This window comes from Pterocles gutturalis, unplaced genomic scaffold (assembly GCF_000699245.1).
Source record: "Pterocles gutturalis isolate BGI_N339 unplaced genomic scaffold, ASM69924v1 scaffold22342, whole genome shotgun sequence".
Taxonomy (NCBI): Eukaryota; Metazoa; Chordata; class Aves; order Pterocliformes; family Pteroclidae; genus Pterocles; species Pterocles gutturalis.
Genome location: NW_010113368.1, coordinates 12,846 through 36,595, shown reverse-complemented (window position 1 = coordinate 36,595; position 23,750 = coordinate 12,846). Strand labels below are relative to the sequence as shown.

Genomic DNA, 23,750 nt, shown 5'->3' with positions numbered 1-23,750 from the left:
TTCCCTACAAACACTGGAAAAAATTATCAGTGAGAATCATCATTCTTAGTGTTTCTTTTATTTGTACAAGCTGGCTGGCAAGATGAGAATTAAGGTATGCATTATTAGCTATTTAAATGTTTGTGGTAAGTGCTACTGTTTACTACCTATCAGTAAATTACATGAATATTTTGCTTCAGTGATCAGCATTCGTCTGGGTCAGTGATCATTCCAATAATGGCATTGGCTACTTTGTTCTATATTAAGAAAATTCCACATAGAATCAGGTTCACAAATCCTTACCTCCAGACACCATAAAAGAGAAGAAACCATACTGCCCTGGGGTGAAGAAATGAATCTGATGATTGATTTTATTTAAAGCAGTTGGTATTTTTTGCATGTAGTAGTACAAGTATTCACAAGTGCTTTTCACACAACGTTTGTGAGTTGTGTGTGCAAAGAAGAGATGGGTGTTTCAGATAGGATTTCAGCTTGTTGACTGTAAAGGATTTACAAGGGCACACACTATTACTACATACCACAGACAAGAAGCAAGCCAAAATGTCTCTGCATGTAAGCATGCTTAGGTGCAATATTGTGGGTAACAGGGAACAGATGTTTTACAGTGTAGGCTTAATGTTCAGTTTTGTTGAGTTATTTTTGGTAAAAGTTTCTTTCATGATTGTTGCCTTTTGTACAACCCAGCTGCAAGAAAGAGAGCAAATGCTGGAAGTGTGACAGCAGTATATCTTTTATGTGAAATATCTTGTACAGCTTAATGTGCAATAAAAGAAAGTTATATCTGTCTTCAGTGTAAAGTTTCTGGCATTCAAGCCTGTACGTACAAGTGGGGGAAAGAAACCTTTCTGTTTTTCAATATTGAGTGAAAGGAGAGTCATAAGAAGATGATCCTTATTAAGATGTTGCAAGAGTATGTTATCACCTTCAAATATTTCCTACAAAAGTGGTTGAAATTAATAAACAATGAAGGCACATTCCTTAACCTACAGTACATGCTATTTATCTTTCTACACCACAACACACTGCTACAACTGTATTAAAACTTACTGAAGCATTAGTACGTGCTGTTCTCAGACACACACACTGGAATCTCATATAGTAAGTGGAAAGCTAACCATAATAGCAATTTAAAAAAAAAAAAATAAACCATGTATTGTAACAGTACTTCCAGATATAAAGGTTTTCTTTTAGAGACCTGAATAGATTCTTCTACTCGCACTAAATATCTGTGTAATACTAAAAATTTCAGAATGTTCAGAACATCTAGATCAGTTGTCTTCTATAATATTTACTGTTCAGCAGAGCTCTTACCCTGACTGAAACATTATACAAACAAATCGCTCAGAATTTCTTCCCCTTAACTCAGATGTCCTGTGTGCCTTGTCACATGCAAGAATAAAAATTCCCTTATAGCAACCGTCAGCCCAGAAAACCACAGACATCTGATATGAGATAAAAGCAGTATGCCCGCTGATATCTGACACAGCGCTATTTCAGTGAGAAAGCAGAAAAAAAAAACCCCTCTGTCCGATGATGTAGCATCTTTCAGCCATGGATTTCACAACCCAAGTTTCCTCTGCACATTGTAGCTTCACACTTAATACAGTATTTTGCCAGTATACTTCCTTCTCAGTGGACAGATCTCCTTGGTAAAGAATTAGTAATAACTTCCTTGTGTTTCTTGTAATGTTCTTGATAGATTTCACTAAGGGGTTAAAGAAGTTATCAAAAGACTTTAAATTAGCTGGAAAATGTTAGTGTAATGTTTTACTGCTAGAAGAGTGACTCTAAAAGGAATATTACAGAAATAATTTTAAAACCTTGGAGGAACAAAACTGTGGTAACTACACAGAAAATAGTATCTGTATTGCTAAAATAGATATTACTGGTAAATTAAATTATCTCGCAGCCACTCCTTGAGCTGGGCCAAAATTATACTGGGTGTAACTCCACCGATTTGATCTGAAGTCAGTACTGCTGCTGCTGGGGTAAATTTTATGCTTCTTAGAAATTTTAAGGATGGGATGAAGCATAGGGGCTCCAAGCGAGTTACTAATGTACCAACTGCGATTAGTAGCATTGACTACATGGAACTGCAGTCCCTATGAATAGAATTTTGCCTCAAAAGTAGAATTAATCACATTCAAGGATTATGTTAAAGTGTTGGATATGAAATCTAGTAAGAATTCTTTGATACTATGACATTATGAAGTTTTTCTTGTACTGAACCTAGGGGGCCCAGTGCAACCCCAAGGAATGCAATCACAAAGCCAGGAGCCATTGCAGCCACAGCGCATGTACCCCCCCGGGCAGGCAGCAAAGCCCTCGGCTACCCAGCCACAGCGGCCACCTGGACCTACAACTCAGCAGCCACGTCCCCAGGCTCAAGGTCCTCCCAGCACCAGGTTATCAAAGGAAGCAGAAGCGCAGCCGCAGCCACAGCCCGCTCCACAGCCCGCTCCACAGCCCGCTCCACAACAGAAGCCTCAGTCGCATCCACAACTTAAGTAAGATTTGCTTTCTCCATGTTCTTTTCTCCTCATAACACAGATTTTGTTGTTGTAACTGTAATTTGGGAGTTGGTCTAATATTCATGAAAAAAAAAAGTCCGTATGTTCCCAAGTCTAAAACGAGGTTAAAACATTTCAAAATGCTTATTCTCTGTTTGTGATTAGTAAGACAGCATCATTCGTTGTCTTCTAAGCACTACACCAAATTCAATTTATTAGTTGTGCAATTTCTGCCCCAACTAGGTCTGCAAACTCATCATGTTTCTCGTATTTGTTTTCTCCTTTTTATGTCACTGACTCATGATCTGGGTGTGCTGTAAGCCTGCACAGAAAAGAGGAAGCCTTATCTAGTTCAACTTTTAACCTTGCAGTCACTCAGGCAGCAGGTTCCCATTTCAAAAGGCCTATCTCAGAAACAGCCCAAATGGTCATGCTAGCCAGCGGCTGCCAAGCCGCGTGTCTTTACGGCCGCAGTTTGTTCGTGGTCAGACATTGCTACTGCCTGTACAGCACAAGCCGTTCCCACAGGTCCTTTCCAGAGCGGGCTGCAGGACCCGCACGGAGAGCGCTCTGTAGTTATCTCACTGCTGGAGGGTTCCGGCACGCACAGTGTGCCACTGTTGCTGTATCCTGCCAGCCGCACGCTACGGCAAAGAACATGGAAAGGATCTGTAGCTGTAGCCCCTCTCATGGCTCAAACCCCGTGAACAGAAAGCGTGGGGAAGGTACAAGCAATGATTTGCTGTTTTTTCAACTTCGCGATCCTGACACACACTGCTGCCAGCAGAGCTCAGACACATGCTGCTCCCTTTGGTAAATACAAAGACTGGCACGTAGTCTGTGTTTTATCCAAGTAACACAGATCCCCTTTTTCCGCCCCCTCGTATGCTAACGCTAGTGTGAACCGATTCTGAATCCTCACCTGAGCACGATTCAATGCAAAAGATGTGTTAGGTGACAATATGCAAAGATGACAATATTTTCTCTGCCTCCCTAGGACGGTGTATTTCTGTATGCTGTTTTATAATCATGAAACTCAAATTGATTAATCCATTATTTAGGTATACCCAGAGAATATGGAGGTCAGTTTTCTTAAGCAAGAATTGAAGACTCTAAATTAGTTTGAAACTTAATTTGTGAACTTCTGACATTTAAGAAAAACAGTTTCAAACAGATCCAGAAGAACTGTACTGTTTCTCAGCTTTCTCCCTTTCCTTTAGTTCTTTGTTCAAATCTAGATTAATTTTTCTTTTCTTCAAATTGAAGAGAATAGCCTCTACTTAAAATAAAAAGGGAGAAGTTAAAGTTTTTAAGACGCAAGCCATAGTAAGAGTAGTTTTTCTAACTTTCAAGAAGCAGCTTGAGGTCCACACCAAGACTCAGATCTCCTGCCTGTAAGATTAACTCTATCTATTTGCATGTGTATGCTTTGTATTCACCCACATGCTGTTGCCTAACCTGTATGTACATGTTATTGATCTGTGAATAAATATTTAATTAGGCTACTTATTGTGTTACTAATCAAGTCAAGTGCTGCTTCCCACCCTCCCTCTTTCAGTGAGTACAAACAAACATTTATCAGTCTATTCTCATTAACACAACTATAATTTATGAAAAACCTAAAATGCCTGTAGCACTGTTTGCTGTGCATTATTAGTTTAGAGGTAGAGAAGTTGCAAACCATGGGGAGTATAAGAAAATCTGAATAAGAAAAGTATTTCAGTTTTACTATAGCCAAAACTGAAATCCTATTATTGTACTGAGATAAAAATGAAATCAGTTAACTAGGTTTACTAATGCATGGTTATCTTCATAAAAAAGATTATAACTCATTAATGTTTTCTATGTAAATTCAAGCCTACTTTAAAAATATTATTTTATCTGACAAGTCATGAGTTAAAGTTTTAAACTTCAGACATTTTCCTTCTTGTATGTTATTTTATTCCTGCTTACAGGGACTCATACCACAGTTAGGAATTACACAGTAGGGAATTTTTTTTACAATATAAAGTGTCCCTGCTTTAAGGATCCAATGTCAACTATACATAGAGAGAGAAAGAGCACATTACAACTTTAGGCTTCATTCTTCTTGCCAATATATCTAACTTAACTGTTTGCAGCCTTAACAAACACAATTATTGGTCCTCCTGTGTTGGGTGGTGATTTGGATTCAGCAGGCAGGCCTGGCTTTGTCTCAAGTTCTAATTTACATCATCCAATTCACTGGAATACAGATCTGTGCAAAAAGCGGTGTCTTCTCTAAAGAAAAGATTCTCCTGCTTCTCAAACCAAAGTCCAGAAGGAATGTGCTGTATTGCAGCAGCTCTGTATGCCACCTCTAACGATATTGCTTGTGCTGAATGTCCGTTTGGTTCACATGCAAACTCTCTAACATCTCACAGACACTTCTCCTTTTCTCATAATTTATACAAGTGATATGTGGATGGAAGCTGGTAGACAATATGACCATATCAAAAATGTTGCATTTTTGTCTTGCAGCAAGTCGCAGTCTTTGACAAATGCCTTCAGTTTCACAGAATCATCCTTCTTTCGGTCATCTGTGAGTGAAGATGAAGCAAAAGCTGAAACGATTCGAAACTTGAGAAAATCCTTTGCTAGTCTTTTTTCTGATTAGCCAGCTTCATCTAAATGCACCTAGCGTATAGTCTCAAAAGTACATGAATGTTACATAGGTTTTGTTTTCCCTGTGACAGTACCCTTCTCTACTGTGCTCACTGTTGTATTAAGCAATATGTTAAACTTAAAAAAAAAAAAAAAAGAGAGGGAGAAGAAGGACTTTGCTGCGATACCATTCAGGAACATGTATAAAAATCTATAAAGAAGGAAGGGTTCTATTATTAACACAGAATGTTTTTTTTTTGCCGAGTTCTAAGGTCCTTATCCATTGTAATATTGTGGCCTTACTGTGAACTATATTTGAGACTCCTTTGTAGAATTGTGTTAATAAAGCATTGACTAATGGGTTTCTCCTTGCTTTACCCATTTCCAATGCATCGCAATGCATGTGTATTTTGTGTATAAATGTTTTGTACTGCAAAAGTATAGTCCTGACCTGTTCTTGCCTCGAAATTTAGGAGGCAATTCACACTGACGTTGTTGTCAAGCCACATAAATGACGTGAGAAATTGAAGCAGTTTCTTCCTCCTTATACAATCTTTCCATCAGCTGGTTGTAGACTTCTGATGTATTGCTGAGAGTTATCAGTACACTAACTTAATGTCATAAATAGAGTGTATATGTACTACTGTATCTCCATATGTCTATTTAAATTTCTTTCCAAATTGTAACCATAACTGGGTTTAGTTGCAAAGAATATGCATGATGTTACCCTTATTTATGTGAACACCTTCTAATAAATGTAAAGTCCCACGCCTGATTTAAAAAAATGTCTTCTACAAAGCTTGTTTCGACATCAATATATTGTCTACTTTGACTGATGTGATTATAAAATATTTGGACACAAACCGCAACTGTAAGAAAATAAACTATCACAAATACTTCCCTTTTTGAATCAGCATCATAAAAAAAATAAAAATTCTAGGAATCACATTTACATTTTCTAATAAGTTATGTATTTTAAAAATATTTCTCTAACTTGCAGAAACAGAAATGATCCCAGACTTTGAGGTAATAGCAGCATTTTAAAAAAAATTATCTATAGCCAGACTGGAGTTCATTAGTAATCTTTAGACTATCAATTTCCAAATTATTATCATGTCATTTTGCCTATCATGAATTACGTGTGGCAGTATTCCTTGCCAGGAAACGGTGCTAACAGAAGGAACAAGAAAAAATTACTGTAATATTAGCATGTCTGAAGGAGAAAACGAGCAACACATCATTAACTTAAAAACCCTATTGGATTTTTATTGGGTTTGTAGAGACACACCTCTTTGCCTCAGAAATTTTGCCTCTTGTAGATCTGATACTTTATGAAGCCTAGGTCACAACGACAATTTGATGACACAGGTCCTTTCAGCAGTTTTGGATTCCTTTGGGTGAAGAGCCTGGCTTGGGCCGGGAGGTTGGCAATGGAGTATGGAAAATTTTCTCCAGTGATGTCAGAATTTAGTTGGTACGTTAGCATCTGATAGCTCTCTGTTTGTCAACAGAGTCTAAGGTGATGATGTTAGCATACATATTTCCTGAAAAGCAAGCGTGTCCAAATCACTCGCAGGCAGCACCGCTGACACCCTTTTTGGACAGACAGTGAGGACTGACTCAACAGCACAGTTGAACAATCATGCCTAGAACAACGCTTTCCTCCGGGTTAGACTAAAAGGAATTTATGGGTAAGTCTGCACTGCAGCATTACACACGTTAAATACATAGCATTGCCCTCTATAGGATGGAATCCCAGTCTCTCTGCTCAGCATACAACCCACATGTTTGTGGGACAGCCCCCAGAGAAGCCCTCTGACTGAATGAATGGCAATTCTCCTGTGTTTCAGGAGGAATGTAGTATGTATGGAAGCTTGTAGTTTAGACGATGGATTCTGGGGCAAAATAGAATGCTTTAACCGTTGATAGTTTTTATTAGTTCATAAATATGAGCTATACTTTGATTTTTTAAAGTTTGGTCCCCCTCCTGCCCCCCACTGGTTTGAAACACCCGGCACTGGGCTGCAATAACAACCCTGAGCAGTTACAGAACCTTTCATGTCTGAGAAGCACTGCACTTTTAGATCAGAAAGATTAATCAAAGTTGCTAACGCAAATTAATTACTGCTACAGAGAAAGCATAGTAATTATGCATAGTTTGGCATGGTTCATGATTAGTACATGCCTAGTTGCAGCAATATTTAGTACAATGTGAATTACAGGTAGTTCATTAGTCCAGGCCCCAGATTTCGACTTGAGGCAAAGTTTCTTGCTCATATAAAATTCCCTCCCACCTCTTCCTGGGAGAAAACAGGTTTCACTACAGTCTTTGTTTTACCATCTGGAACCAAAAAAAAAAGAAAAGAAAAAAGAGAGCAAGATGATGCAATCAAATCTGCATGGTGTATCCTCCCACACACTGAACATAACACATCACCTCTCCACAAAGCCAAAACTTCTTTATACCTCCAAGCGTGCTAAAGCGTGTCACATGCAAGCTGATGCATGCTGATGTTCCTTATGCAGTGTTTCATGGTTAAGACATTTTTAAGCAATCTATAACACATCTCCAAAACACTAATCTGAAAAAAAGAGTTTTTATATAAAGTCTATTCAAACATTTATTGTCCATTTTGTCTTACTCCATTAAAGAGGTTGTGCTTTGAACTCATGTGCAAGCTCTACCTACCCAGTTACCCGATCTAATGCTCTCTAGGGTTGCATAAATGGTAAGACAGAAACAACCTGGGTGTCTGTGGTTGTTCATCTTTATGAACATCAGCCGAGGAACGTAAGGGCTGTACTTCATTTGCACCTTTTCCATGGAGATGCAGCTTATGATGCCACAGGTTTCTATGTGCAGCACTCCAGCTTTTCCTCATCTTTCACTTATAAATCAGGATAATATGAAATCTCCAGACCTAATAATCAAGTTTAGTCTTAAGACTGAGATGGAGCCATTTTCTGACCATTATCCCTGAAGCCAATTCAAAACGCTGAAGCAGATTTTAAGAGATTATGTTATGGACAAAATGACTAATCTAGCTTTGAAACAACCACTAACTCTCTAGTAAAAATTAATCAAAATAGTACTAAGGTACTTTGTAAATATTGTGTGTACTTTGTATACTTCGTAGCCCACAAGAACAAAGTCACTTCTATGAGCCAGCATTGTCTCAATGAATAGATCACAGACAATAACGCTCCTATTTACCAAACTGGGAAAGTCAGTGCACATTGTCTGGGCATTGACATGGCTGTTGCCAGTATTGGGTTAATACTACAAACCAATTTTGTAGCAAGTTGTCCATCAACAGCAGCTTCCAGTGAGGCTGGATAGGATGCAGTGGCTGAATAACTCTAACATAGCTGTTTAGTGCCTCTATAGATCTCGTGTTGTGATGCCTATCCTGGTGACCCAGAGAGCCGCCTGGGGCTTGGCAGGGGTGATACCGGATCTGTGGGAGACCTGGGCTGGACGGAAATGGCAGCTGGAGGTCAGGCAGGATCACAAAGGTGATCGAAAATGGCACTAGTGGTCAATATTTGGGGCTGAGTTTCCTTTTACGTCTGGACACTCAGGTGTCTTATCCTTCGTAGCCATTCAGGCACAGAGTAAGAAGCAACCTAATTGAGCTCTGCCTTTCTTTTTCCCCCGGCAAAATAAAGCTGCCTAGCAAGACAGTGCTGTGAACAAAGAAGCATTCGCAAATTTTGATTGCCAGTAGAGTTTATTTTTCCATACCAAAAACAACTAGAAGTGATTACTGACTCTGAGTGATTTAAGAAAGATGTCACATACACCATCACAAATGAATTTAACTTCTGAATGACAATACATGTCTCCAACATGGAAATGCTTTTTGTTAGACATACATTTCTAAACAAGAAATATTTTTTTTAATATGTTGTCCTGGACAGCAAACTACCACAACAGATGTTTTTAAAATCTCATATCAGAATTTTCAAAATAGCTACCTAAAATTAGTAATTAGTTTTCCAAATGCATATTCAGTCATGTAAATAAGTAGCCAAATTTGCAAAATCCTAATTTCCTCTAATTTCTCCTCATTTTCTAAGGAAGAATATTCCTCCTCAAGATGATAGTTTACATGAAGTTTCATGAAACATTGATTTGGTCATCTGTAGTTAGATTCTTGCAGCTCAAAAATTAATTCAAGAAAGAATGCAAACAAAATTTAACTTTTTAAAAAAGATGAATAATTCAAATAATGTCTAAAGTGAGTTCTGTAAATTTAAAATAAGTCAAGAAGAACAACAGAAAGACTGTTTCATTTCAAGATAGCCCAGGAGCAAAAGAGGTTTTTTTTTTCCCCACAGATTCTGTTACAAAGAATTAAAAAGAGATTTATTTTTTTTTTAAAAAGCAGATTTTATATTTTTTTACTGGTACTGGAGTTTTGACTTCTGTTAGCAGTGGCATTGCTCAGAACTTCCAAAGGTAGATGCGGTGTTTAAAAACTGATCCACTTCACATTATTTGGCATTATTTTGGCATTTAATTTTCCCAGTACAGGATATGCATTATGGAAGAGAAGGTATCTGGCTCTATGGCCAGGTCTTTGTTCTAGAAAAGTGATGGATGGTAACAGGGTAACAGAAATGGAGTCAAATGTAAGCCAACCTGACAAGACTGAGAGTGGATTAATTGGGAGCTTAACTCTTTATACATGGCTTTTGTTAGCATTTGTCTCTCCTCCTAACGATTTCTACTTTACTCACACGTGCCTGTTTTTCTGACCAATCCCAATCAGCCAAATTCTACATTAAGGATTTATAAACCCTGAGGAGTAGCTGAATTTTTGTTTAAAGGCAAGATTTTGAATTGATCTGTGCTTCCTAACACTGTGAAGATAGCTAGGGTAAGTAGTAAAAATGTAAAGCTGACTCTTCATGTTCTTCTATTGTTTTCTTAACTAAGAATGAAATTTTCATAAAAGGCAATACCAAAAAAAAAAAAAAACCCCTTTTGTCTATCCAGATGAGAAACAAAAAGAAAGGAAAGAAGCAGTGCATATGGGCTGGTATTTAACCTTTTTTTTTTTTTTTAAATTTGGGAGCTACTTCTCAAAAGCCTGTTTGGAGTGTTTGAGTGGCAACCATTTTTAAGGTATGATCTAGTACAGGGTCTTAAAATTATACAGCTAGGTCTGCTCCATCAGTTATAGATTACTGTAGTACCGAAGAAACACTAGACAGAACTTTAGACGCATGAAACTAAAATTACCAAGACCTGTGCTTCATTAGCATGCCATGTGCCCTTTTGAGGCTGTAGCAAAACCTCAAGTGTGGTTTTGATTTTGCTTTAACTGAGAATAGCAAAGATGATCACCCAAAGAATTAACGTGGACGGTGGATGTTAGATTTTCAGTAGCACTGCTGTTAAGGAAAAACAGGATAAGCTAATGTTTTTCCCCTACCCCTCAGGTGTGTCACGCAAAATTCTGCTATCAAAATCTCCTGAAATCTTGTTTGTGGGAACTGGAGCTATTGGGCAAACATTTTTCAGATAATCAGAAAAATATGTCAATGTGAGAGAAGAATATATTTATTTCATTCTCACCCACTGTAATAAAATGTGAGTATCTCACAGCTTCAATCATAATATGCCTCCTCCTCTTAAGTTAGGAGGAGTTTTAACATACAAAGAAAGAAGAGGGGGCAAAGCGTCCTTTCACTAAGTGCAGAATGCCATAAACGAACACTTTCCAAGTGTGCTCTAACTGGAGATCTACTATACAGATCTCTCCAACTGATGATTATGTAAATCTTCCAGATGGGCCCATTAAACAGCAGATTACTATCCTGATTGTATCTATCATCACTGAATACTTCATCGTTTTGGCTGGTTCAAGCCAAACTCCTGTAGTCTCTGCTTTTTGCACATTTTTCTTTCTTTGCAACCCACATTAACAACACTGTCATGAGCATAGTATATATTTAGGCATGTTTTCCCCACACCCACTTTTTTTCTTCAGTCCTGCATAGCTTGAGACCACATACTCCCCTAGCCTCATGCACTAGGAAACACGGTGTGCTACTAAAGAGACGGCCACTAGAATTTAGTGCGCAAACAAATCCTGCTGCCAAGGTGCCATATCATCTTGCAGTCTATGTAAGATTTGTCTCACACAATAGATCCACCAAAAAGCTGTAAGTGCCAGATATTCTAGTTTAAGAAAAAGGAAATGCTCCTTTCCTCCCCTCTCCTCATGGGGAAATGGAAATTAGTCACTCCCTACTCACTAGCTGAACCAGGCCTAATTACTGCAGAGAAATGCTAGTTAATCAGAGCTGTGTTGAGCTGCGTTAGTTAACTGTTTGTCTTGGTGACGATTCCAGTCTATTAGCAGTAAGTGCTGTATGCTTCATCTTAAGATTCTCCTGGGACACTGGGTAGTGTTTCCATGTAGAACAGCTTCCACCTCTGATATTGTTAACTACACAGTCCCAGCTAAAGATTCATCTTTTAACAATCTTGAAAATGGGTGTTGCTAGCCACATCCACTACTATTTACTGTAAAAGTGTCTTCTCTCATTGCTTGATGGAATTGTAACAAATTTGCGTCTATGGAGGAGACCTGTAATTTAAAGGCCTCTGCCCCACCTGTTATGGGAATGTTTCTGAACTAGGATCAAGGAAGCATTCTTTTTCTTATTTAGATGTTTTTTGTCTGTTTGCAAGTCATGACTTAATCTATTAAAAAAGTGAAATGGTTGTTTTAAAAGTGCAACATCTCAATCTCTTCTCCCCTTAAACTCCAGCTCACTTACAGGTGAACACCACACTATAATATATATTTGTTTCCTCAGCTTTGTTCTGCAGTGCATTTTTGAAGACATTAGCATTTTTCACACCTTTTCTTTACTAGAAAGGGAAAGCATGTGCATTGACTCTGGGCCATAGAGAGCTGATGTAATTTCATAGCAAGAAGACTCCTGCTGCCCTTAAGAATGTTAGTACAAGTTCTGAACTGACTTACCCTCCTCTGGAATAATTATGCATTCCACTCTGGCACATTTTATCATGCAATTCTCCTGCTTTGTAGACTACATGTCTTGAGGAGGTACAAAAGGGAAGAGCAAAGACTGGTTTATTTCTATACATGCATCTAACAAAATTATATATACACACACACCTCAAATAGTACTTTTAAATGTAAAATTATGTGAGAATTTACTTTACAGACTTATTTAATATGTACATTAAATACAGGTAGCCTTTCATGCATTAAGGCGATGCAAGCATCTCCTGGGAGGAACACAGCAAGTATGGGGAAAATATATTGTTAAATTATAATTGAACAAGCTGGAACTTGTTCAGGTTAAACAGCCCACCCTCAAACTGCAAAAAGCCAAATTATGCCCCCAGCAACTTCTGAAAAGCAAACTGCCTTCAGTGGATTTCTGCAAATTTAACTGTCTAGAGTCTACAGCCACATCAGAACAAGTCTCCCTGATCTTGGAGATTAGGCAGTCCCCAGCCTAGTAAGAATTTGGATAAGAGACCACTTGGCAGTTCCACACAGCATTAGACATTAGCACAGGATGCATTCGTAGCTGAGAGCTTGGATGTGAGGGGTGTTCACATCAGACTTACAGATATAGTAAATGTACCGTTCCAAGAGTTATTAGGATGAGTTTATTAGCCTATCTACTTCTGACTACAGCAAAAGCCTAAAATAGGTTTAAAAAAACCCCAAAACCAACCAAACAAAAGCTCCCAAAAAGACAAACTGGGACCTTAAGTGGCCCAAGTTCTCTTTACGAAGAGCAGATAATAAAAACTAAATGAATGAATAGACTGAATTCAATCATCTGTTCTGAAAAATGGGGAATAAAATATAATTATGGCCAAGAAAGACCACAGACCAGGTCACTCTTTAGACTGAAGGCATAAAAATATGTGTTACTAGAGTCAGCAGAAGCATACCGGGAAAGAGAGCTGCTGGATTTTAAAGTTATTTGGACACTTGTTCTTCAGGAGAAAGCCAGGAAGAGGAGATTTTACTGTCCTTACAGTAACTCTTTCAGATATGTTTTAGCACTTCTTGAGGTGTAGGTATTTCAAATCAACATTTCCTTTTGACCTTCAGTAGGTCATCCATAAAACTTAGAGGGAGGGGAACAAGTACACTGCCCAGCTATGAACTCTACATAGCAACCCATAAGAGACCTAGTGTTTCGTTTTGAACACTCCAAAAACACTAATTCAGCTATGAAAAAAATCTTATAGCATTCCGTACTTAAAATTGTTTTAAACTGGTCAGGCATACTGAGTTGCAAAGTCTCTGTGTTTCTCTGGTGTGTGGGAGGTTTGCAGGGAAAATCTAACTAAAAAAGGTTACAAAAAGACCCACCATTGTTTTCAATTCTCAGATAATTCTGAACTTCAGAAAAACTAACAAGCCAGAATAGTAGCAGAGCGGGTAACTAGGACTCCTACACCTATCTGTATGTCTGAACTGCTGTGTTTAAAACTTACAATCCTTCCTACTCTATACACCCAAGTCCTCCTTTTTAGTTGCTTGCTTCCTTTTCAAACCAAAAGCCAAATTTTCCACAAATGGGTCAGATTTATGATGGGGGCATGGGAAGGGAGAAATATATAGGTGCAGCACACAGACCATATACACAAAATACAGATCTTCATTATTTTTATGCTTATTCTTCCCACTAACAATGGGAGGCCCTCATTATGATAAACACTTTTTTCATACTTTTTAAAGAAAAGCCTAAATTTCCATTAAATTGAAAAATAGTGTGTTAAGTTGCTAAATAGTACTGATGTTTTTGTGCTCCCTCACACATATGGCTAGCTGAGAATGCTTGGCAAGTTCAAGCTTGAAATGAATTTTTTTTTTTAAGCAACCAGTATATAACACTAAACATGATTTAATAATGGAAAGACTGGCATAACCTTAGAGGAATATCATCAAGTAGGTAAGGTATGCCTGTGACTTATTATAAAACAGTTAAATCAAGTCGGAAGCATAATCCAGATTCTTTACATAATTACGGCAGAAGGGTGTGGAAGAAGAAATATCAATTATCTTTAAAACTGGAGATCTTCTAACAGTAAAACAAGCAATAGATTGATCTCTCATTTCTCTTAACGTTCTTGAAAGTGCCTGTAATTTTTCATTTATACTTAATGTTATAGCCAATTTAAATGCCAGTTTAACATTTTGCTAACATTAGGCTTATTCCTTTGATGCAGAAGTTAGCAAAACTTTTATTACAATTCTTACCAGGTTAAGCTTAACATTCATAGGACAGTTTCATCTCTCCTTACTCATGCTGATCACAGAAAGTAAATGAAACAGCATTGCTGGTCCTCGTTCTATTGGTAACAAAACATTATTACCTTGGTCGCCTACAGAAATTGCTTAGTTATAAGGATACTGGAATGATACAGTCAAATGTTATGAACAGCATTATAGCAGTGACTGAAAACTGAGAACTTCTCATTTTATAGAGCTTGTATTTACACTCAGTTAAAGCTCAAATAATCTCTGCTACCATTAAAACCAGATTATTGTAGCAAGCAGCACAAAATGAAGACTTTTAGCTAGTGTTAAGAATTAAATATATATAAAAACACTAGAATAGTGTTCCATATTTTAGAAGCACTTTTCTGGATTTCTGTGCATAAGCCACCTTGCAATTCCTTGGCAAAAGACTGAAATTTCCTTATATGTCTGCACCGTGCAGCCTCTCAAGTTTAAAACTTTTTTCTTAGAGGTTGGGACTAGAAAACAAAAAATGTGATTTGTGCACACTGGGTTAGGTCTGAGGAACCAACAGTCCTTTACCAAAGCTATTGAAATAAGAGGTGTGTCTGTGATTACCAAAGAGATCTTCCGGTGATAAAAGAAGAATTGCATCAGCTTTTGGCTCCCAGCGTCAGAGTGACTCAGCAATTCAGAAGAATGTGTTTCCATTTTCTTTCCGGTTGGAAGATGGTGAACCTTCACTAATACTTTCTCTTAAAACTCCACGAAAGAGGCAAAAAGAAAATGTTAGATTTCTCAGAAACAGCTTGACAGCCTTTGTTTGGAGTAGTGTAGGAGCCACACAAAATCCACCGATACCATTCTAGCGTATGCTTGCTTTGCAGTAGTAGCAGGAAATCTGTTTCAACAGCCCAGCAGCTGTTCCCTAGTGAGTTACCAGCTCATTGCTGCAAGTCAGTACAACACAGAGCACAGGAAATTCTGATTTGGAATTAAAATTTAATTGTGAGAGCAAACATTCCTGGTAATTCTGGTGATTAATTAGTCCTGTTTTTCTATCATTTTGGCCCTCTCAAACCAGAATTTTGTCCATTCTGTAGCTCAAATTAAAAATAGAACATCTCAGGAAATTCTCATTAATCAGTAGTCTTTATTTTGGGTACTACACCAAAGTACCATGATTATTAAAATTAACTATGTAAAATATCTTATTATACTCTCATATTGCCCTTAGAGATGGAACACTGAATTATATTGACCATTGGTTTGACCCAGCAGGACAGTTCTTGTGGTCTTTCTCTTCTTCCCTCTAAATAATGAGTTTGCATCCATCACATTAAGCCAGCCCAAATTAAAGTTAACTGGGCAGGATTGCCAAAATTTCTTCTGAGACAGGAATGTGACTCTGCAAGTTACCTGTGAAAGGTGCATGCTTATGTTCCACTCCTCACAAGAAAGACTTGTGAACACAACTGAGTAAACCTACCTGGATATTTGATTTTAGTCTGCACAGAATCAGACAGTTTGCATTAGAAATAGTAGAATGAGGAAAATTTATACCTCTTCCTGGAGACGTGCTGCTGTTTGTTGGGCCTGTCATAGAGCTAACATCCAAACACAGGCCGTTTATACTTGTATCTGGCCTTTTACCTATGCTTCTGCCTCACCACTCAGCATCAGCTGGGGCTGGCACCTCTGCTCCCAAAACTACAGCACCCTCTGACTATAACTCAGCCCATCACCCCTTACTTTCCATTCTGTCCCTGCTTTCTAGTCTTTACATCACTTCCTTGACCAGTGACAGGAAGCAATTACAATCTGTGTGTACTTTAGCAAGATATCACAAGACCTGAACTGACTAAATTTCGTCATCAAACAATGACAGACTAAACATTTCCTTTGGGCTACACTACGTTTCAAAAGTGGTCTTCAAGAACTGGAAAAATCTAAAAGCTACATTTCCAGTTAGTCTCGTTCTTAGAAAAGAACTCTGAGAAGATCCATAACAATTACAAACATATGGGGATAAAATTGACACAGACAAGAAAAAAAAACATTTATTTAAATCAATCAGTCATTGTCAAACATTATACCGTGTTCCAGAAGGTCTGTTCATTCTCATAAAATAAGAACTTGCATATTCTAGGTTATATTCATGAAGTTTGAAAGGAACTTTAAATCAATTTTTGAAGTCTGCCGTTTCCCTTGCATCAAGTTCAATAAGTCTGAAATAAGCGATGAAGTACTGATGAAGTCAAGACTAACTTTTGTGCCCAATTTGCACAATACAGTTCTACAATATAATCCATCATCTAATCTAGAAAAGTATCTTAACGTCAACTGAGGTTTTAAGCAATGTGCCCTTTTGAATCAGCATCAAAAGTGATTTAACAGCACCACTGATCAAAACCCCCAGTTACTTAGCTTCTGACACACACACACAAAAAGGCTAAGTGATTTTCTGCATGTTGAGCTGATCTTGCTGCCACAGTGTTGGAAGTTGTTGTACAAGAATTAAACTAATTTATGTCATTCTTGTAGGAGTCGGTCACTTTCTTGGAACAGACTGGGCGTTGAGGAGACCGGTTTTCTATGTGAAATTTTGTCACCTGATCTGCTGCTAAGGTAAGCATACTCTATTCATGAAACCCACACCAAAAGGAGTCCAAAGCATTTGCAAACCAATAACACTTAGTTTAATATCAATGAAGGCAAAAAATCAGGTGTGTAGTATAAGGAGGATTCAAGTCAGAAAAGGCCATCACATTGCAAAATTGATTGCTACCCAGCACAAGGATCATTTGCATTTTAAACAAATGGAAGTGTGGGTTAGTGTGTATACAGGTATTTTACAAGGTATGTTCTTAATGGAGGAAATACTTGTTTTCCAAATGCAAATACTGTGTTACACGATTTTTCAAGGTGCCAATAAAATTTTCAGGGATAAAGAGGAGTAGAAACATGCTTCTTAAAAAAATCAGAAGCCTCCTTTCTATCCAAAGCACCAGCTATCTTCTCAAAGAGTTATTTTACCAAAAAATCCTGACAAGCAGGTAACTGCTGCCTATGACCAATTATGCTGCCTTACAGGAAAAGTGGCAATGAAATGAACAGCATACCAGAATACATTGTGAAAGAGAAACCACAGGGCCCAAAAGTTGGTCAACAGATCAAGACCCTTCCATGAAAAACCCCGAGGAGCACTAGGCGAGCTGGTCTGTGGCAGAGCCCTTAGGCGCTGCAGGTGCTGCCTGCCATCTGCAGGGACAGCAGCCCAGATGGGGGCATTTGCATTGGATCCCTGTGTGCCATCTCCACCTAGGAGAACAGCACGGGGCCCCAGGTCTTAGCAAGCCTTTCATGCTTCTGGGGGAGGATTTTCCCAAAAGCAGAGTAAATATAAAAAAAAAAAATTCAGTATGAAGTGCTCTCTGAACAACAAAATATTTCCAACTTATGTACATGTATGTATGTTTACTAGTTCTGTGCATCTTACTCCAAAGACTTGCTTTTCAATTACCAAGAGAAAAGCAGTTCACATCAGCCTCTTGCTTCACAATGCACACCGTATCTGTAATTCATGGGATTGCACTCAGTGACCTGTGCTATTTCTTACTCCAAGCACACAAGCTTTTGTAACAGTGTACAGAAAATGTGTGCTGAAAACTCACTTCAGCATAAAAGGCCTATCCTCTCTCTTCAGCAGGTTTGGTTAGAATGGATTTTCCGAATCTATTGCTATATTCTCACTAGTCTGTAGCTGTTATTTGGCTGGTGGCTTCCTGATATTAATATAATTACCACATATTTTGGAAGAAAAAAAATCTCACAGTGAAAATTTCTGTAGGGATGCTGAATCACTTACAATATTATAAAAAGCAAAAAGAAGGAAAATTAGTAGGATAAATTAAGTTTTCTGCTATCTTATCCCTTCAGCAATGCAGAGAGATCCTGAAAGTAGTACTGATTATGTATTAAACTAATGATTTTCCATTAAGTGCTTGTTTGTCATTACACTGTTGGCTGAGCTGCTGTTAATACCATGTTCACGTGTTATAAGTTCCTTGCTTTTCCATTAATCACTAAAAGGAAAGGCATTACACCAGTCCAGCAACTGATACCACACCTGGTTCTGCCAATGCCAGACAAACTTCTGATACAATTCCTGTCTGATGCAAACACTTAGGATATCAATCTTACTGATTCTTGTGAGATGGCTCCTAACTAATCTCAGTTCATTTTGTAACTATTCATGAGAGTTTTACATCTTTACACCTATGTTTTGAATTTGAACTTATATTGCCTGCTAAAGTGACCGTTTATTGTTATGTCAAAATGTAAAATATTAAAGAAAAGACCAAATAAATGCCCTTTAGAAGATCAACACAGTGGATACATGAAACAAATCTCGATAAGGCAGCTTTCAGTTCTCTTTTAGTTTTGAAATAAAGCTTCCTCTGTCTTAACACCACAACACAATTGGAGGCACTGTTATTAAATTTATTTACTAAGTTCAGTTCCAATGTTGAAAACTGAAGCTGTTCATCAATTTGGAAGGAGGAACATGTCTACCATGACATTAATTTCTGAATAACTAAGGAAAAAAAAATTGTCCCGGCATGTTTTACCTAGAAATTGGTATTTCGCGTGCTTTCCAGCAGGGGGCAATGGCAGATGTAATTGCTTATCACATGCCATGAACCCTGGACTTCGCAGAGGGGAGGGGAGTCACTCCCACTCGAGTAGTGGAAGTGGACACTTCTTGATCGGACAAATTATACTGCCCACAGCCGTAAGGAAAACTGAGGTTATTACTGAATTGGTACAACAATAAACTTGTAGTAGTTTTTGTTCCAACCTACTTATATGGCAGTTAAGAGTCCCAATGAAATTAAAACTGAAAGCACGATAAAATTCAAATACATTTAATTTCCTCATTTTTACTGTTTTGTTAAACTCAGCTTTGGGCAGTATTAGCTTGGAAACTTCTCCCTGTAGACAATAAGAAATCATATGAAAAGGTTTTGCAAAGAGAGGAAATTATGAGTAACAGAAAGACAGTGGGCTACAAATTACTGACCTACAAAAATACAGCCAAGTCATGCCCTGTATTTTACCTAGGAGAGCAAAATCCTTCTGAAAATTAATGCATTATTTTAAAAGCCCACTGTAAAGCAAAAACTTTACTGCTCTAAAAAAAAGCCCCAAAAGAAAAAAAATACCCCTGCAATTAAAATTTTCATGTCAAGTTCTTTGGCACAGTATATGCACACACTACATTTCACTTTCTTGTTTATTGCAGCTGCAGGAAGGAGGCTTTGGGGGTTGTTCCTCTGGCCCCAACCCAAGTGCACTCACACACAACCTCGTTGCCAGTTTCCCCCAGTTGACAATAGGGAGATGGGAGGGAAATGAGGGAACAGAAAAAGAAGAGAAACAGGGCTTGGTTTTTTCCACCCATGGGCCCTGAAACAGATCTTGGCTACATTACCTATAGGAAAGATACAATTGCAATTAAACTCATAACATATACCATCCCAGTTGAAAAAACAACACACATTTTCATTTTTTTTTTTACCCTGTAGTTTTGTACATACATTCTGTAATCCTGAGTTTAAAAGGGTAAACACCTTCAACGTTGAGCCTTGTGTTAGAAGAATAACTCACCCTTGGGATGCAAGACAATTCAGACAGCGTATGCCAGATCTGTCCTGGGATTATCTTATACATACAAAAAAATATTCCTGCCAACAGTGTCACATCGTGCTGATTTATTTTCTGTGTGTTTTCAAATGCCACTGCAGCACTGTTCATTAGGGACTGGGCTTAAAAAGAGCATACCTCAGTAATGCACATTTCTTATTTCAAAGGCAGATCGAGATCCGGGCTCTTTTGGGCATATAGAGCTTAAATGTCATTGTATGCTTTCCTCTCCCTTTCAAAACTGAAATATAGCTGCATACATATAGCAGTAAAATATTTTAATCTCCCATGTGTCTCAAAAAGAACAGCATAATCTAGCAAATCCCATCACTACTGCAGCAAGTGTTAAGAAAAAACTGTTTTGCTCTGTCCTGAAGAACTAAAATATTTTTTTTCTGTACTTCAATATACACTAGGTCATCAGAAACTCATATCACATTTATAGCACAAAACAGCAACTGGGTTTAAAGCTACCAATGCTTAGTGCCATCTATGAATAAAGAATAAAACAGTAGGATCCATGTCTAATATTTTTCCCCAAAAGTTCATATAAAGAAATTAAGATATAAATATCTTATTTCAAACTCTGGTACTCCCGTCCTCTTTCAAACAGGAGTAAAAGTGATCATCAGAAGCTGAAAAGCAGTTTGATCTTTGTTACATTGGGACTATGGAATATAAGCGACTATTTTACAAGGCATTGTAATTGTTTGTACTTGCAAAACTGGATTAAGAAATCACTGCTATTCTTAAAACACATTTATCACATACATACAAAAGTCAGCATATTTCTACTTAGAGCGGAGTCTTCAGCCAACCAGAGAGAATTCCCGTGTACCGCCCACGCTCATTCTCTCATCCTCCCCTTCCCCAGAGCAATCACTGCATCTGGCCAGTATAACGAGAAAAAGTTTCCAGCGTGCCTTACCAGGGTACACCTGCCCCAGGGATGACCCACGTATATCTCACCTATAGTCTGTTGATGTTGTCACAACTTCCAGCACCCTCAGTGCAATCACTGAAACACAGACATTAGAAGTTTGAAATAAAGAAGGTGAGATTATTGAAAGATTTAGATGTATTTAAGGCACAAGCCCTATTTTAAAGGCATTGGGAATTAAAGCAATGGCACTAAAGCCCTTCCTGGGGTAGCTGAGATCAGGAAAAAAGGAGGCTTCATCAGACCTCTAGAATTTGTAAGTTTGGGGCTTCACCGAACTTTTCAAAGTTTTATGAAACATTTTTTCCTGTAATTTAAATCCATTTGTTCTTTGGTTGAAGCTTAATTTAAAAAACATGTCTTTTTGTTGAGTGGAAGTCTGACTAATTCTGTTGTAAATGCTGCTGAAGATGAACAAAACTAACACTATAATTGAAAAAAAAAAAAGCTTCATGCATACACAACTGCCACATTCAGGCTAGTGCCTCAGTTATGAGACTACAGCTCTCGATTTCATTAGCCAAGTCAAAAGCAGCACCCAAACTGCTAAAATATGTAGGAGTCTCCAAGGAAATCTTAATGACTGGGAATCCAGAAGCTGAAGTTTCTCTACTCATCTATTTTCTCTTCCTATTTCTTCCTTTATTATATGTCTGTCTCTTCTGTTTCCCCTTCCCAATAAAGTATTCTCATTTAGATTTTATCCTTGCAGCCCTCACTGACACTCTCCCTTACAGTATTAAACCAAAGAGCATTCACAGTCCAGCAGCACCATCACCTCTGCCAAGTTTCTCCTAAGAGGAGTTACGGCTGGTCTCCAGGCCCAGCCTCAGTGGCAGGTATACCATTCTTTCTCCACTCTCCAGGGAAGATGAGAAAAAAGTAGCATGGATATCCTTCTTCCTTCCTACCTCAACCCCTCTCTTTTCCTCCCATGCAAGAAAAAAATTCTTGGGAACTACATCTAGCAGCAGCCTACCTGATGAGGAGTAGTAGTCCTGTATGTTGTGGTTCATTTTCTGACTGTTCCTGTACTTCGAGCAACATCTCATGGGTAGTCATGATATACAGTCTATTTTTCATATTAGAATTTCTCTTAATGATATTAAATAAGCAGTTGTGATAGCCTGCCTATAAACAAGATGTCCCAATATTTTTCATAGGCGCTCATGGCATCCTCTATCTCAAATTGCATTTCTTGCTTCCTATGGTCTATAGCAGGTTAAGAATTATGAGATGTCCAGAGTTTCCTTTCTCCTTAAATGTTTGAGTTCCACCCTCCTTTCCTCTATACTCTATATGCAGCCTTCTTTAAGAAGAAAAGTGATTCTAGACCCCTCTTCTCTAAGAAAAATGCATTTCCTCAAAGGAAGCTTCATTTCAGCTATTGGAGGCAAAATATATTGTTATGCCCTTCTTGCTGGCTAAGAATGCTGCTTAGCCTTACCTATATTCTACCCCTGCCAAAGAAGGAAGTCTATTTTTTTTACCTCTTGGCAACTCTTTTGGAGGTACACTATTGTGTTCTCAGAGTACTCATTCTCAAAGCCTATTGTGAAAACTGTAGTAAACAGAACTCTCAGCATCAGGATACAAGAAACAGGATCCAAGGCTGAAACTATTTGCCAAGAGTGGATGTGACCGCTGCCCCATTCAGCCCTGGATGGTACAACAGTTCATCTCAGCTGCTAGATATAGCACATTTTGTAATGAGGAGGACAAAGGTGGCAATTACTGAGAAACCATGTTGCTGGAGAAAACAGCATCAGGATGTAAAAAAAATAAAAATTCCATCAGGCAACTTAACAACGGATCTCAATTACAGAGAGTAGGCTAGAGTCTCAATTTGTATCGGCATATTTCCATGTACTGTTGTGAGGCTCCACAATTACAACAACTGAGCTAATGACAACTGAGAATTTGGCCCACAGATTGAAATTGAAATACTCTGAGTATTTCAATTAGCTTCTCTGCTGTTTGGCAGAATATGTGATGTCAGACATGCCAAATGGTTCACATTTATATAAAACTAGAGAGGAACCAGAAAGTAGTAAATTAAACATTTAGGAAGCTAAGATTAAATACAGAATTTCACAGAATTAAGCTATAAAGCAGAAGCAGTATTGCATAGGGAATAAAATACTGTGAAGAGCTATGGAGGCATTGATGTTCTTTCTTTCAAATTATTGAACAAATAAGGGAAATGCACAGGGGAAAAAACCCACCAGATCATAAATCCTATGTTACAAGAAAGAGTAACTTGATTTTACTATTCATTAAATTATATGCCATAGTGGAAAGAATGTATCAAAGCAACTCCAGACAAAGGCAAATAATTGCTTGATACGACCAATCTTCAAAACTCAGGCACATCAAGAAAGACATTGTGTATGTTAAATAAAGAAAAGATTATTATCTGATTTGATCTCATGTGTATTAAAAAGACATAGAAACCTCCCCAGAAATTGCTCTAGCAAGCCTTTAACTAATTCTTGATAATCAACCATATCTTCTAGAGCGGTATTAAAGCTTGGTTTGTAGGCTCTGGGAAGTAATACATCACTTTCTAGATTACTTGTTTCAATTGTATTCTTAATCTGATTCTGTGTAGTTGAAATTATTAAGTACTGCATTTTTTATCTCTTTCTCCAGTTTCCTGGTCCTAGAAGGACTCTCCCTGCATAGGTACCCAGTCAATTGACCTTCACCTCCCACAGG

The 23,750-nt window shown here is 38.0% G+C and overlaps 1 protein-coding gene across 1 annotated transcript in view; it reads left to right on the top strand.

Moving 5' to 3' along the window:
- Positions 1-5,274, top strand: part of LOC104462514 (synapsin-2-like) — a 6,842-nt gene extending 1,568 nt beyond the window's left edge. Inside the window, exons 2-3 of the mRNA XM_010074480.1 lie at positions 2,234-2,507; positions 5,010-5,274. Coding sequence (XP_010072782.1) covers positions 2,257-2,507; positions 5,010-5,145 — 387 coding nt within the window. The 5' untranslated portion in view covers positions 2,234-2,256 and the 3' untranslated portion in view covers positions 5,146-5,274. The remainder of the gene's footprint in view (positions 1-2,233; positions 2,508-5,009) is intronic.
- The last annotated feature ends 18,476 nt before the right edge of the window (positions 5,275-23,750 follow it).